Genomic DNA, 15,074 nt, shown 5'->3' on the forward strand with positions numbered 1-15,074 from the left:
ACCTGGTCTTGTCTGTTTTTGAAGGTTATTAGTTATTGATTGAACTTTGTTAATAGTTATGTGCATAATCAGATTGTCTGTTCCTTCATATGTTAAGTTTTGCCTCGGCCCCGGGCAAGCCTAGACCCCAGGGCCTGGCTCTTCCCTGGCTCCTGTGCCAATACTGTGACCTGGAAACAGCATTCCTGTCGGGGTCGCACTCCGCCTGCTGGACAGCCGAGCCCTAGCCCAGCCACTGGATATGTCCATGCCCCCCACACACTCGGGAGCCCTGAAGGGAGTGGGGATGAGAACCCCGGGCCGGCTAGCATCCTTTGAGGGACCTCGGCCTGACCACCAGCCGTGGTGGCTGTGGGTTGGTTTTGATTGACACCTGGAGCAGCTGAGGGACGGTTGTCCTTGTGGCAGGATTACCAGGGGCTGTGGCAAGGTGGCAGCACTGGCTGCAGAGTCCCGTCCCCTGCCCCTGCCCTAGATCCCCAGTCCAGTGGTCTTGGGAGCAAGGTGGGAGAAGGGGGGCGGGGCAGGGGTGGTGGGGGCCGCATGGTGTCATGTTACTAACACCCCCATATATGTCTTTGTGAATCACCGTGAAATAAAGTATGGAAACTTGAAAAAAAAAAAAAAAAAAAGAAATTTGTTTGTGTGTATATGTGTGTGTATTTTTGATTGTTTTGTTTTGAGCAGGTGCTGTGATGCTGTGAGTTAAGTTGATGCTTGGGATACCCAATTCCATGTCAGAGTGCCAGTTCAGTGTGTGTGTGTGTTTGATATATATATAATGTATAATATATATATATAAATAAACATATATATATTGAAATGAAATATATATATATAAGTATATATATATATTTGTTTATTTATTTGGAAGGCAGAGCAACAGAGGGAGAGACAGAGAAAATGATCTTCCATACCGAGGATGACTTCCAAAATATCTGCAACTGGCAGAAGCCAGGGCCTAGAACTCCATCCAGGTCTCTCATGTGAATGGCAGAAGCCCAAATACTTGGGCCATCTTCTGTTGCCTTCCCAGGCATATTAGCAGGAAGCTGATTTGAAAGTGGAGCAGCTAGGACTTGAATTGGTACTCTGTGGTGGGGCGCTGGTGCGGTCAGTGGCTTAACTGGCTTCAGCATACTGCTAGCCCTGCTGCTCCACTTTTTTCACTTTTTTTCTTTTCTCTCTCTGTTTTTTTTTTTCTTTTTTTTTTTTGACAGGCAGAGTGGACAGTGAGAGAGAGACAGAGAGAAAGGTCTTCCTTTTCCGTTGGTTCACCCCCCAGTGGCTGCTGTGGCCGGTGCACTGCGCTGATCCGAAGGCAGGAGCCAGGTGCCCCTCCTGGTCTCCCATGGGGTGCAGAGCCCAAGCACTTGGGCCATCCTCCACTGCCTTCTGGGGCCACAGCAGAGAGCTGGCCTGGAAGAGGGGCAACCAGGACAGAATCTGGCGCCCCAACCGGGACTAGAACCCAGTGTGCCAGCGCTGCAGGCGGAGGATTAGCCTATTGAGCCGCGGCACTAGCCGCTGCTCCACTTCTTATCTGGCTTCCTGCTAATGTATCCTGGGAGGCAGTGGATTGTGACCCAGTAATTGGGTTCCTGCTACCCATGTGGAGAACCAGATGAAGTTCTGGGCTCCTGGCTTCAGCCCAGTCCAACAGTGGTTTCTGTGAATATTTGGGGAGTTTCTCTCTCTCTCTGTAGCTCTGCCTTTCAAGTAGATGGAAACAAAGAAATAAATAAGCATTTAAAAATGTTTAATATCTGTAGTGATGTCCTCTCTTTCTTTTTAAAAAAAAAGTTGAGAGGCAGAAACATATATATGGGGGAGAGAGAGATGCTATCCACTGGTTCAGTGGTTCACTTCCCAAGTGGTTGCATCAGATGGAGCTGAGCTGGGCCAAAGCCAGGAGCTGGGAACTCAATCCAGATCTTCCCGTCGCCCACGTGGGTATCTGGGACCCAGTTACTTGAGCCATTATCACCACTGCCTTCCCAGGGTTGGGTCCACATTATCAGAAAGCTGGAACGGGGAACCACAGTTGAGCATCAAAACCAGGTCATGGTATCCTAACTGGCTTCTTAGTTGCCAGCCAAACACCCACTCCCCCCAACTCCCACCTTTATTTCTGACTAGTAATTCTGTCTCTCTTTTTCTTAATTAGCCTGAATGGAAGCTTATTGATGTTATTGATATCTTCCAAAAAAAGCTTTTAATTTTGTTAAATTTTTTTCTATTGAGTTCCTGTTTTCAACTGTTTTAATTTCTGCCAGAATTTTTATTATTTCTCTTCTATTTTGGATTTAATTTGCACTTCTTATTTACTAAGTTAGAAGTTTAGTTGATTTATTTTTACATCTTTTTCTTCTCTAGTATATGCATTCAATGCTGTGAGTTTCTAAGCATTGCTTTCACTTCATCCCCCCCCCCCCTTTTTTTTTTTTAAGATTTGTCTCCTTATTTGCAAGGTAGAGTTACAGAGAGGCAGAGGTGGGGGAGAGAGAGAGAGGGCTTCCATCCACTGGTTCACTCTCCAGATGGCTGCAATGGCTGGAGCTGCACTGATCCAAAGCCAGGAGCCAGGAGTTTTTCTGGGTATCCAACAAGGGTGCAAGGGCCCAAGGACTTGGGCCATTTTCTGCTTTCCCAGGCCATAGCAGAGAGCTGGAGCGGAAGTGGAGTAGCCAGGACTCAAACCGGCACCCCATGGGATGCCAGCACTGCAGGCAGTGGCTTTACCCGCTATGCCACACCACCGGCCCCCACAAATTTTTAGTAAGCTGTCCAGTCATTTTCATGTTGTTCCAACTTTTTAATATTTCTTTTATTTGAGTCATTTAGAAGTGCTGTTTGATCTCTCCAAGTATTTAGAGATTTTTCCATCTACTCTATTTAATTTTTAGTCTAATTTTATGGTCTGAGAGCAGACATTGTATGATTTCTGTTCTTTTAAACTTTTATAATCCAGAATTTGGTTTATTTTGATAAATATTCTTTGTGAGCTTTAAAGAATCTGTATATTCTCTAATTGCTGAATAATGCAGCCTCTAGGTGTCCGGTTTTCAGCGGTTGACTGGTAATATTATTGAGTTTAGCTACATCCTTCCTGATTTTCTGCAGCCGGATCTCTCCGTTTCTGATAGAGGGTGTTGATGCTTACAGTATGATGGTATATTTGTCTAATTCTCCTTACCGTTCTATCATTTCTTGCCTCATATAGTTGAGTCCTCTGTTGTTAGCCGCATACATATTGAGGATTGTTGTCTTTCTGTAAAATAAAGTAATATAGCTGCTCTTTGTTTTAAGTGACTGTAAAGTCCATTTATCAGGTATGAGTGAATTAATTGTACCAGCTTTCTTTTGGTGAGTGTGTTTGAGGCAGGCACTACATAGTGATTTGGACAGGGAAAGTTCAATGTGAAGAATTCTTAACCAGAGATTGGATGATTAAATTAGTGGCTAGCGGTAGGGGAGGACCTTAAGGAATGCAGAGTGGCAGATAGAGCAGCCCCCACCCTGCGTGAGGTCAGGCGCTCCAGGAAAGAGTCCTCCCAGGGCTGTGACCGAGACCTGGTTCCCTAGATGGAGGCATCTCCAAGGGCCTCTGGGACTTACTGGGCATCTCTCTTGCTGGAGTCAGGTCAGGGGCTGATGGGGTTTAGACCGGGGTGCTGTTAGGGTCTCCTCCTCCAGTGTCCCTGCAAAACTCCACCAGCAGGACCTTAGGCACTAAACCAAGGGTTGAAATTGGGTTCATAATCAGTTTAATAAACTTGTTTCTGGGTCAGTGATCTGATTTGGAGATGGCAGAGGGGTATTTGTGCGTTTCAGAAAATGCAGGGCAATGTAAATGGGTGTACCAGGTGTAAAAATTTTAAAAGTGATCAGAATTACAAACTATGCAAATGTCAAATTATTTTCACAGAAACATAAGTGCAAACATATTATAGTGTTTCTTTGTTAGAAGCACCATTGGCAAGGATGGCTCTTTTTAGTAAAGCATGGTGTGTACTGTTTGAAGATGCACGGGAAGAGGACCATTTTACTGCCTATTAGGAATGTCCTTCATTTACGCTTGTACATAGTTTCACGTTAAATACTTGAGTTGTGTTTGTTACACTGAGAGAAGAAAGGCCTGAGAAAGTAAAACCTCAGTCTGTGGAAACAAAAAGGACACTAAAGTGATTTAAAAACAGGAGATGTAATGTTGTTTCCCTGTGGTCCGTAGCTCTATGCCATCTTTTCCACCAAGCTGATACACAGATGGAAGCAAAGGTTCTTTCCTATAAGAAGATGACATCTTAGGAAATAGTCAGGGACTGTGCAATACTGACCTCTTACTTAAATATGCAAGAAGTAATCTGCTGAGAAACCAGTGTCCACAAAAAAATCAATCTGAAAAATTGATGAAACAAAAGAAAATCAATCTAATGGAAGATAAACAATTAAGATTTAAGACTGTATTTTTAAATATTATTGATTTCATGTTGGACTAGAGATACTAAGGCAAGTAAACAACTTTTAGGACTGGGAAACCTCTTGCTCCAATTATATTTGAGGCAGTGGGGCCTTAATTTAGAAGCAAACATTTTCTTAACTAATCTAGGTTTCTCTCCAGTAGGAATAGTATTTTGTTGACTGATCTGGTGGGTACTGGATGAAAATTGCTTCTCTTTGCTCTTTAATTACCTCACCTTGTATTGCAAATTGCAAATTGGACATATTTTCTCAGGAGAGACACAAATTTGCCAGTGCACCGGTGCGTTTCGGTGTCAAGTATGTTATACTTAATACTTTCATAAGTAGTATGGTGATAGCAGTACATTTGTAATTGATGTTACGGAAGTATCCATTTATTTATTTATTTATTTTTTTAATGTATTTATTTGACAGGTAGAGTTACAGATAGTGAGAGGGAGAGACAGAGAGAAAGGTCTTCCTTCTGCTGGTTCACTCCCCAAATGGCCACTACGGCCGGAGCTATGCCGATCTGAAGCCAGGAGCCAGGTGCTTCTTCCTGGTCTCCCATGCGGGTGCAGGTGCCCAAGCACTTGGGCCATCCTCCACTGCCTTCCCGAGCCATAGCAGAGATCTGGACTGGAAGAGGGGCAAACGGGACAGAATCCGGGGCCCATATGGGATTCCGGCGCCGCAGGCGGAGGATTAGCCAAGTGAGCCACAGCACCAGCCCATTATCCATTTATTTTAAGATTTGTATTACCTTATGAATTTTCTCCACTGAATAAATAAACTGTAATCATATTAGCAAATTACTTGCCACTATTGATTATACCTATATACAGCCAACTTTCAGTTTTATAAGGCAATCATCAACATTGATATGAGACTTTGAACAAAAGGAGTGCTCCCTGAGGACGTGGCTGGCCTCTTTTTTTGTCTCATATTGATAAATGAATATCACCTTATTTTATTCGGCTTTTTTCTAATTTTAATAGTATTTTTAAATGAATTTGGAGTTGGATGCCTTTTATAGCTTATTTAATAGCATGGTTTTATAATCAACTTGGTGTTGATATTTAAAAACTGAGTAAATTAAACTGGAATGAGTATCTACATTTTGTATCACTGTTTTTCTCAGAACCTTGGTGTTCTCTTCCTTTCTTATGGTTGTGGTCCCACTGGACCCTGTCCAGCTGTTGCCATAATCAGACAGTGGGAGAGAAGATGGAGGAGGTTTCTCCTCTGTGTTTTTGTGGATTTCTAGGCTCTAGACTGAGGCAGCCAGGTGCCGTCATGTTTCCGTGTGCTTACACACGTTAGAGCTATGAGGGAAAGGTCTGCTTACTGTATGAGGAAAACCTTGGCCCAGGGAGGATTTTGTGTTGTGTTTTGTTTTTTTGCCTAAGGTTTTGCTCCCATCCCTTCCTTCTCAGATTCTATGTTTTGTTCATTTTGACTTCAGTCCTTATTTCTCTGATTTACACAGTGTATGCACCCCTCTCTTTGGGTTGTAGCAGAATGAGTTTGAGGGAAAGCAGAGTGCTTTTCTGGCGTTGGCATCGTCCGGAGACCTGGAGCGGTCTGGGTGTAATCTGCCCGCCCTCGAGTCTGAGGGTTGGCAAGTGCTGCACCACCCTTCCTTGTTAGCTTCTCCAGCAAAGGAGAAGCATGCTAGTTACTGCTGTTGCTGGTCTAGACGCAGGTCAACAGTTTATATCTACTTAATGTATATTCTTGCCAAGATAACCTAACATTTCTTTCTTAAGTCTTTTTTTTTTTTTTTTGATTTATTTTATTTTACTGGGGCTGGTGCTGTGGCATAGCCGGTAAAGCCACTGCCTACATTGCTGGCATCCCATATGGGCACCTGTTCAAGTCCTGGCTGCTCCACTTCCAATCCAGCTCTCTGCTAATGTGCCTGAGAAAGCAGTGAAAGATGGTCCAAGTCGTTGGGCCCCTGCACCCACGTAGGAGATTTGGAGGAAGCTCCAGGCTCCTTGCTTTGTTTAGGCTCAGCTCTGGCCGTTGCAGCCATTTGAAGAGTGAACCATCAGATGGAAGACCCTTCTGTCCCTCTCTGTATCTACCTCTCTCTGTAACTTAAAAAAAAAAAAAATAAAATAAATCTTATTTATTTGAAAGGCAGAGTTACAGAGAGGCAGAGGCAGAGAAAGAGAGATCTTCCATCTGCTGGTTTGCTCCCCAGGTGCCCGCAATGGCCAGAGCTGAGCCAATATGGAGCCAGGAGCTTCTTCTGAGTGTCATGTGGGGGCAGGGGCCCAAGCACTTGGGCCATCTGCTACTGCTTTCCCAGGCACATTAGCAGTTAGCTGGATCAGAAGTGGAGCAGCCAGGACTCAAACTGGTGCTACAGTGCCAGCCCCTTTTGAATTCATGCTCACTTAAAGAGGGAATTTTTTTTAAGTAGTTAGGAATTAATTTTAGATTCTAGAGGGTTGGTGATTTAGTGTCCTGCTGTCTCTGTGTCTCAGCTGTGGTTGCCAAGCCAGTTACTGGACTGACAGATGGGCACAGCCTGGGTTGTGGACAGAGTGCTCTCCTCCCTTGTGGGCTCTGGGACCAGGCGTGAAACCCTGAGGCAGTAGGTCCAGGGAATCAGAGAGATTGGCTCTCCTGAAGGATTTGGCCTCCCCAGTGAGGGGAGGGATCGACATGTATATTTTCTTCTGTTGCTGAGCTTAGGAGAGCTGAAAGGACTGTAGGGCTGGCCCTGGCCTCTCTGGAAGGTGAGGTGCCGCCTGCTGAGGGGCTTCACACCCTGTGCTGCCACCCTGTCCTCTTCACATCTGGCCTGTGTGGACCCACGTCACCACATGCAGGCTAGCCAGCAGTTGGAGAGGAATCCAAGAACAGTGTTATTGGGCACGCGGGCGGCTAGGAGTTAGCAGAGTCCTTGCACGAGAGTCCAGGGCAGCCCCAGAAGGACTGTCAGAGCTGAAGCTGTGACAGACGCACTGAGAGATGGTCTCTGCTGGGAATCAGATGCCACATGTCCACAAGGACAAGTTGGGGGATTTCTCAGAACACGGAACTAACATTGCTGAAGACAAATCATGAGAAATCATGGGTCAGAAGGAAGCTGTAATTCAACAAATAAGTAACTGTTTTTCTGTCACTAAATTGTGTGTGGAATTGGTGAAGGGAGGGAAAAAAAACCTAAATAATTTTGGGTAAACTTGCCGAGTTCCTGGAGCTGTGGTTGTGGCAGTGTAATAAGCTGTGAGCACCAGTCTTTATCCTGGCTGTTCTACTTCAATCCGGCTCTCTGCTAACAGCCTGTGAAAAGCAGCTAAAGATGGCCTAAAAACTTCGGCCCCTGCCACCTACCTGGGGGTCCTGGATGAAACTCCTGGCTTTGGCATCTCTCTCTCTCTGCATCTCACTGCCTCCCCAACACCCTGTAACTCTGCCTTTCAAATAAATAAATCTCTTTTAAAAATTCTGAGTTCCAGAGATAGTTGAAAAATCTTAAAATTTTTCTAGATTGTTGTGGACCAGTGCAGTGTCCACTGAGTGAACTGAATATATGTCAATACAATTTTTATATTAATTATTACTTGACTTATTTTGGATGTACTGGGTTAAATAAAGTATATTAAGGTAAATTTACCTGTTCATTTTTATCTGTTAATGTGACTACTAGAGAGTTCTGAATGGCATACATGAGCTGCATTGATGTTAGGTGGGGCAGAGCTCAGTTTCCAAAGTGCAAGGTGAGGTTGAACTGAGTCTTCTCGTTTGCAGCACTGGACACAGGGAGATAATAAAAGAGCATCTAGAGCAGAGGTGGGGAACGTCTGGTCCACAGGCTGTATGCGGCCAGAAAAGTAATTTGGTGTGGCCCTGTCAAAGCAAACACAGGAAGGACTCAAAGTTCAATAGGTCTGTAGCAGGCTAATTTTTAAGTTGATAATTTTGTCGGCCCGTGAATGCTGTTATAAATATCCAAATGGCCCTTGGCAGAAAAAAAGGTTCCCCACCCAGATCTTGAGACTGTGTGTGTGTGTGTTTTTTTTTTTTTTTTTTTTTAAATAAGATTTATTTATTCAGTTGAAAGGCAGAGTTACAGAGAGGTAGAAGCAGAGAGATCTTCCATCCTCTGGTTCACTCCCCAAATGGCCACAATGGCTAGAGCTTCCTCCAGGTCTCCCATGCCGGTGCAGGGTCCCAAGGACTTGGTCCATCTTCTATTTTCCCAGGCCATAGCAGAGAGCTGGATCAGAAGTACAGCATCCAGGACTCGAACCAGTGCCCATATGGGATGCCAGCACTGCAGGCTACTGTTTACCTGTTGTGCCACAGTGCCAGCCCCATCTGTATGGGTTTTTAAATCTAGCTAAGATATCATTTAGGATGAAAAGATATTCATGTTGAGGAGGAATTCACAGATTAGCTTCTCCACATACCTCTGAGGACAGTGCTTGGGAATAGACTCCAAACAAGCATATGTTGGAACCATCTAGGAGTTTATAGACATAAAACAAAAAACGATAGTGATATATGCACTTTGTAATATGTGTATATTTAGGTCTACAAGAACAGTGATATGCTACGTGAGTGTGTTTAATACTGTCCAGTAGTGACTTTTGACATGCAATAGACAAACTGCAAAGGAAGCGAGAGTAATGCTCCAGGAAGAAAAGTACTAAGTGATCTCACCTGCCTTTGTCCTGGGTGGGCAGAGCAGCAGTGGGAGGGCCCAAGAGTCTCAACCTGGGGAAGTGATGTTGGGGCACAGGGGGAGGGGGCGGGAGAGCGAGAGCTTCTAAAGGTCTGAGGTTGTTGTTGACAGGTGAACGTCTCAACAGCATTTGGTGGGAGGGAAGGGTCATTTACCTTGTTTTCTGGTATACTGAAGAGTTTCTTAGGCTGCTGTAGACCTGGTCAGTGATTTGGGTCCTCATTACTGAGGGTAGTTTTGATTAATGAAAGCATTCGGCAGCACCCCCCACGGCCAAGAGGGCACACGCAGTCAAGTGGTAGTGCTTGGATGGGGCCGTTTTGGGGGCTCACTGTGCGTGTGCTGCGTCACGGTGGGGTTCTCACAACTAGTGAACACTGCATTTTTAAGTGGATCTGGTTTCAAGCCGTTTTTTAAATTGAATTTTTTAAAATGTACCCTTAGATAATTTGATCACTTCTTCCATAGCTAACTGAGTACTTTCTTTGTGTTTCAGATTTCTCTATGAATCGTCCACTAGAACTTTGGGAGAACTTTTGAATTCATAACTAAGCCAGCATCTTTGGATATGTAAAAACCGGGAGAAAAGACTCACAGAAAGTTGAATACATGTGTATTTTCTTAGTGTTTTTAATGTTAATAAGGGTGAGACTTCTTGGGGGTAGGGGTGAGTTGAAAACTCAGAAGTTCTTAAATTTTTGCCCAGTGCCTACATAAATAATCTATTTAATATAAAGGTTTCCGGGTTATCCGTGGTACAGAATCCATGGTGCAAAGGAAAACAAAACCAGTTTTGTAGCAAACATGGTTGTTTTAAAGATGACTTTTATATATGTCATATTGTGTGTAATCTTTGAGTAATAAAGCAGTGACAAGACAAGACATATTTGTGTACTTTATTCAGAATTACTGCTGATACAAGCTGTCCCTTGGGAGCAAGGCTGATGTCTGGGTGACCCTGCCATTAGGTTTACCTGGCCCTCAGGCAAGGTCCCCAGGTGTGTGCAAACACAGAGACACCACGTTCTGTAGAAATCAGCCTGGAAGTGGACTGCCTTTATTCCATCTCTTCTTTCTGGGAGCTGGCATGGGACCAGAGGTGCTGCTGTTGTCCCGGCCTTGCCTTGCCTGCTCCGTGGATGCCAGTTGTCTCAGAGCCCCGTGCTCATAGTGCTGATCCCCGGAGGGTCCCCTCGTGGCCCTGGCAGAACACCTTGTAGCAAATTGGAAACCAGTGCTGCTTAGATTTCAGCTTATTCTGTTTGGAGCCCAAAGAAGTGCCGGTGTTTCAGTACCTATATTCATCTGAAAAGGTGCAAAACTCACCACAGTTACGAGCATTTACGGTAAGGTTTTCCAGGGAATCTGAGAAATGGGAGGTAGGGTTGGATTCATGCTATGGGTTAATCCACCTAATTTTGGAAATACAACTTCATAGGTATCATTGCTGACTGAATCATGTTTTATTTTGGTGAATGACATGGACACTGAAAATAATTAGATAAGTAATGGTAAATCAGAATCATTTGTTGCAAAGGATTTTGCTAATTTAAGAGTGACAGTTGAGTGAGGGTAAGATTGCTGGTGATCTGCGTCCCCCGCCTGCCATTACTCATGCTCCTTTTCCATAGAGATATCTGATTTTGTGAGCGGGTACTTGCCCACCAAAGCCCAGCCAGGCTTGAAGCTGTGTGCCGGGTATCCTTCCCGGAAGGTGACAGTGAAAGTATCCTAGGACTTCCTCATAACGTGACTTTTGTCCTCGTTCTGCCTGGAATGAGATTGGGATGGACGGTGTTTCTGCTGCCATGTTGTGAGAATGGTGGAGCTTGCTATAGTCCTATATTGTTTAAAACCCTAGTAGCTTCAGGAGAACTAGGAAACTGAGCTTGAAACTGAGTTCAAAGCCATACATCACAGCTGGTCTGCAGATGACTAGCCTGTGGTGGCCTGCAGGCACTTGATACTCTAGCATACGTGTCCCCGAGACTTGCCTGCAGCATCCCCACTCCGCACACCAGAGTCACTGACACCCCGTACTGAGGGAGAGATGCGAGCTGTCTGTGAACTCCTCAGAGTGCCTGGCAGAACCCAGGTTGCGTAGCTGGGAGGGCAAATATCCAACATTTTGCAGATTTTCTGCAATGAAAGATATCCTTTGTCACTCACCGAGACTTAAAGTGGAGAGAGCCGCTGAACAGAAAGATACTCCGATTCTGCTCAGCCAAAGGAAATTTAATAATGATAATTTAAATTATCCTGTTTGTCCAGATCAGTGGTTCTCAAGTAGACGACTTCAGAATTACCTGAGGATTGCTAGAACTTGATGCTGCTGGGCCCCTTCCCCGGACTCACTCAGCACAAGTCGGATTCTTGTTCACTTGTTGATGCTTGTTGGGCTGTTAGAAATAAAGTTGTACAAGTCTGTGCGGCCATGTTTCATCAGGTCAGTTTCTTGGAGAGGAACTGCTGGGTGATATGTCACCTGCACACTTAACCAGCTCTCAAACCATTGTATATCCCCCTGCACTCCTTCATATCCCCCCCCAAATAGCTGTTTCTAGTGTTTCAGGTAGTGTGTGTTCTCTTGGTAACTCATTGGCTTTAGTTTGCATTGCCCTGACACTTGACTGTTTGTATATCTACATTGGTGAAAAAACAGCTTTGGCCTCTCCTCTGATTTTTACTGTACTATTGCCCTGTTTGTCTTACTGAGTTCTAAGTGGTTTGTATGTTCTCAACTCAAGTACTTTTTTTATGTTTAGGTGTTACAGTATGGTTGTGGCTTGCCTTGTTTTAAATGGCTTTTTTTTTTTTTTTGGACAGGCAGTGTTAGACAGTGAGAGAGACAGAGAGAAAGGTCTTCCTTCCGTTGGTTCACTACCCAAATGGCTGCTATGGCTGGCGCTGCACTGATTTGAAACCAGGAGCCAGGTGCTTCTTCCTGGTCTCCCATGCGGGTGCAGGGCCCAAGCACTTGGGCCATCCTCCACTGCCTTTCTGGGCCACAGCATAGAGCTGGACTGGAAGAGGAGCAACCGGGACTAGAACCCTGGGTGCCAGCACCAAAGGCGGAGGATTAGCCTAGTGAATGGTCTTTCAAAGAGCAGATTTTAGCAGAAGCCCTAGTTATCTGTTTATACTTAAATTTTATTTATTTAATTTATTCGAAAGATTTCTCATCTGCTAGTTCACTCCCCAAATGCCTGTAACAGTTGGGGCTGGGCAGGGCCAAAGCCAGGAGCTAAGAATCGGTAACTCAACTCTGGGCCTCCTATGTGGGTGGCAGGGACCCAATTAACTTGAGCCATCATCTGCTGCCTCCCAGGGTATGCACTAGCAGGAGGCTGGAATTAGGAGTGGAACGGAGTCTTGGAAGCTAGGAACTCCAATGTGGGATGTGTGCATCCCAAGCAAATGCCCAACCCCCGATTTATACTTTCATAGTTTGTGCTTTCTGTGTCCTATAAAAAGTGTGTAAAAAAAACATGCTCGTGTTCTGTTCTGTGTAAGTACATGTTTTATTTTGTCTTACATATTTACAAGAATCCTTGTACCATTAGACCAAAATGCTTATAGTTTTATTAATGAGCTACCTGACACAGTCCTGGCTCTGCTCCCTCGTGTAGACCAGCAGGCGACTGGGAACAGCTCTGCCCCTTAGTTTGGCAGTGTCATAGCTGTCATTGTTGTGAGGACTTGGGTTGTTGGGTACCATCTTTACAATGCGTCGAGCAGCCTGCTGCAGCAAAGTATTCCAGCCCCAATATCCGTGGCCTGGTGAGAAGCCCTGTTACAGAAATGTCATGGCTTTGGCCGCTTTAGCTCTTGTGATCAGGTGAATGACCCATTTCAACTGAATTTTGGATATGGAGGGATAGGAAATGAGAATTCACGCTATTTTTGTCCATCCTTTCCCCTCTCCCGCCAACATGATTATCCCACTATGTAGTGAAAACTCCCCTTTGTCCTGGGTTTATCTTGCACTTTTGTCAGAATGCTGTTCTTCAGATGTGGTCTTGTTTCTGGAGTCTGTGCCACTGATGTTTGTCCACCACCAGTACATTCAGACGGGCTGTGTTTGTTTGTTTTTTTTTTTTTTTTTTTTTTTTGGGTACTCTTCTTTTTAAAGATTATTTATTTGAAAGGCAAGGTGACAGGGAGAAACAGATTGTCCATCTTGTGCGCTCCACAAGTGTCCACAACACCCTGGGCTTGGGCAGGCCAAAGCCAGGAGCCAGGAACTCTGTCTGGGTCTCCTGTGTGGATAACAGGAACCTAGGTGCTGGGACCATCATTGCTGCCTTTTCAGACACGGTAGCAGATAGGTTAACACCATAGGTTAAGCCACTGCTTAGAACTGTTGCATCCCATGTTGGACTGGTAGTTTTGAGTTCTGAGCGTTCCACTTCCAATCCAGCTTCCTGCTAATGTGCCTGGGAAGACAGTGGATGATGGCCCAAGTGGTTTGGCACTTGCCACTCATGTGGGAGACCAGGATGGAATTCCGGGCTTCTAACTTTGGCCTGCACAAGCAGATGTCTCGCTCGCTCGCTCGCTTGCTCGCTCTCTCTCTGCCTTTCTCTGTTGCTCTTCCTTTCATCAAATAGATTAATTATCCATCCATCTTTGGAGGGGAAAAAGGTGGAAGAACCAGGAATCAAGGCAGCACTCCTGGGGGTGTGGGTGTTTAAGCAGCAGCTTAAATTGCTGTACCACAGCACTCATTGTCCCCCTCCCCCCTCCACATGTCTTCTCATTATAGCTGTTTGTTTTGTCTTGAAATCATGAATTGCAGGTCCTCGACTTTGTTCTTTTAAAAATCTTTTGGCTAGTCTAGCTCCTTTTCCATTTTCATATACATTATAGAATCAATTTGTCAATTTCTACAGAAACAAAAAATGTTCAGTTTTGATTGGGATGGGATTGAATATACAGATCAATTTGGAGAAAACTTGATACCTTAACAGTATTGAGTTTTCTGATCCATGACCATGTTCTATTTGTTCATACAAATTTCTCTTGATATTTTGTCATTTTCATAATAGGCCTCCCATATGTTTTATTAAATTTATGCCTACACATGTTATATTTTGTGAAACAGTTGTAGATTGTAGAATTTTAAAGGCTTCATTTCTACCTGTTCTTCCTAGAACACAGAAACTTTCTTGCTCTGTCTGGACTTTGTATCCTACCTTTTTGAACTTATTTGAGAGTTGTGGTAGCTGGTCTGGCATTTTCCCCTTTGGATTGTCTAGAAATAAGCACCCTTTTACTTTGTTTCCCATCTGGATGCCTTTGTTGCTTGTTGCGCTCTGTTGTGCTGGCTGGGACTTCCAGTAGAACACAGACTGCAAATGCTAAGAACAGACACTCTTGCTTTGCTCCTGATCTAAACAGCAAACATTCAGGTTTTCACAATGATTGTAGTTCTAACTGTAGATTGTAGATACCTTTTAGGATGAGGAAGTCTCATTGTAAACCTATTTTTCTAAAAGATGAATAGGTGTTAAATTTTGTCAAGTGTTTTTTATACATTTATTAACTAATGTATCATCTACCTTCAAGAAGTATCGGAACCATTTATGAATAGCTCCATTCATGAAATGACTCCATTTCTCCTCCATTGTGGTAAACATTTTACCTGTACTTATGTTTAACCCCACCACTAACTTGTACTCTTTGTTGTTGTTTTAAACTGTTAGTTAACATTTTGAAGGATTTAAAAATGAGGGGAAATTGTGTCTTAAGGGAAAAGGCCCAGGCAAGGCCTCTTTTTTCTCTTTTAAAATTTTATTTTATTTATTTGAAAGGCAGGTAGACAGATAGGCACTCCAGTATGGTTGCAAGTATCCAAACAGCATCTTTTAACTACTATGCCAAATGCCTGTCCTGGAAAATTTTCAAT

The 15,074-nt window shown here is 44.2% G+C and overlaps 1 protein-coding gene across 4 annotated transcripts in view; it reads left to right on the forward strand.

The window, feature by feature from the left end:
- The window catches only part of NCAPG2 (non-SMC condensin II complex subunit G2), a 71,093-nt gene extending 61,045 nt beyond the window's left edge, over window positions 1-10,048 (forward strand). For 3 of the 4 annotated variants that reach the window (XM_051857033.2, XM_051857035.2, XM_051857034.2), the window contains one exon: window positions 9,663-10,048. In XM_051857033.2, coding sequence (XP_051712993.2) covers window positions 9,663-9,714 — 52 coding nt within the window. In that variant the 3' untranslated portion in view covers window positions 9,715-10,048. The remainder of the gene's footprint in view (window positions 1-9,662) is intronic. The other variant, XR_007923740.2, reaches the window with a different exon arrangement.
- The last annotated feature ends 5,026 nt before the right edge of the window (window positions 10,049-15,074 follow it).

This window comes from Oryctolagus cuniculus, chromosome 7, assembly GCF_964237555.1.
Source record: "Oryctolagus cuniculus chromosome 7, mOryCun1.1, whole genome shotgun sequence".
NCBI classification, from domain to species: domain Eukaryota; kingdom Metazoa; phylum Chordata; class Mammalia; order Lagomorpha; family Leporidae; genus Oryctolagus; species Oryctolagus cuniculus.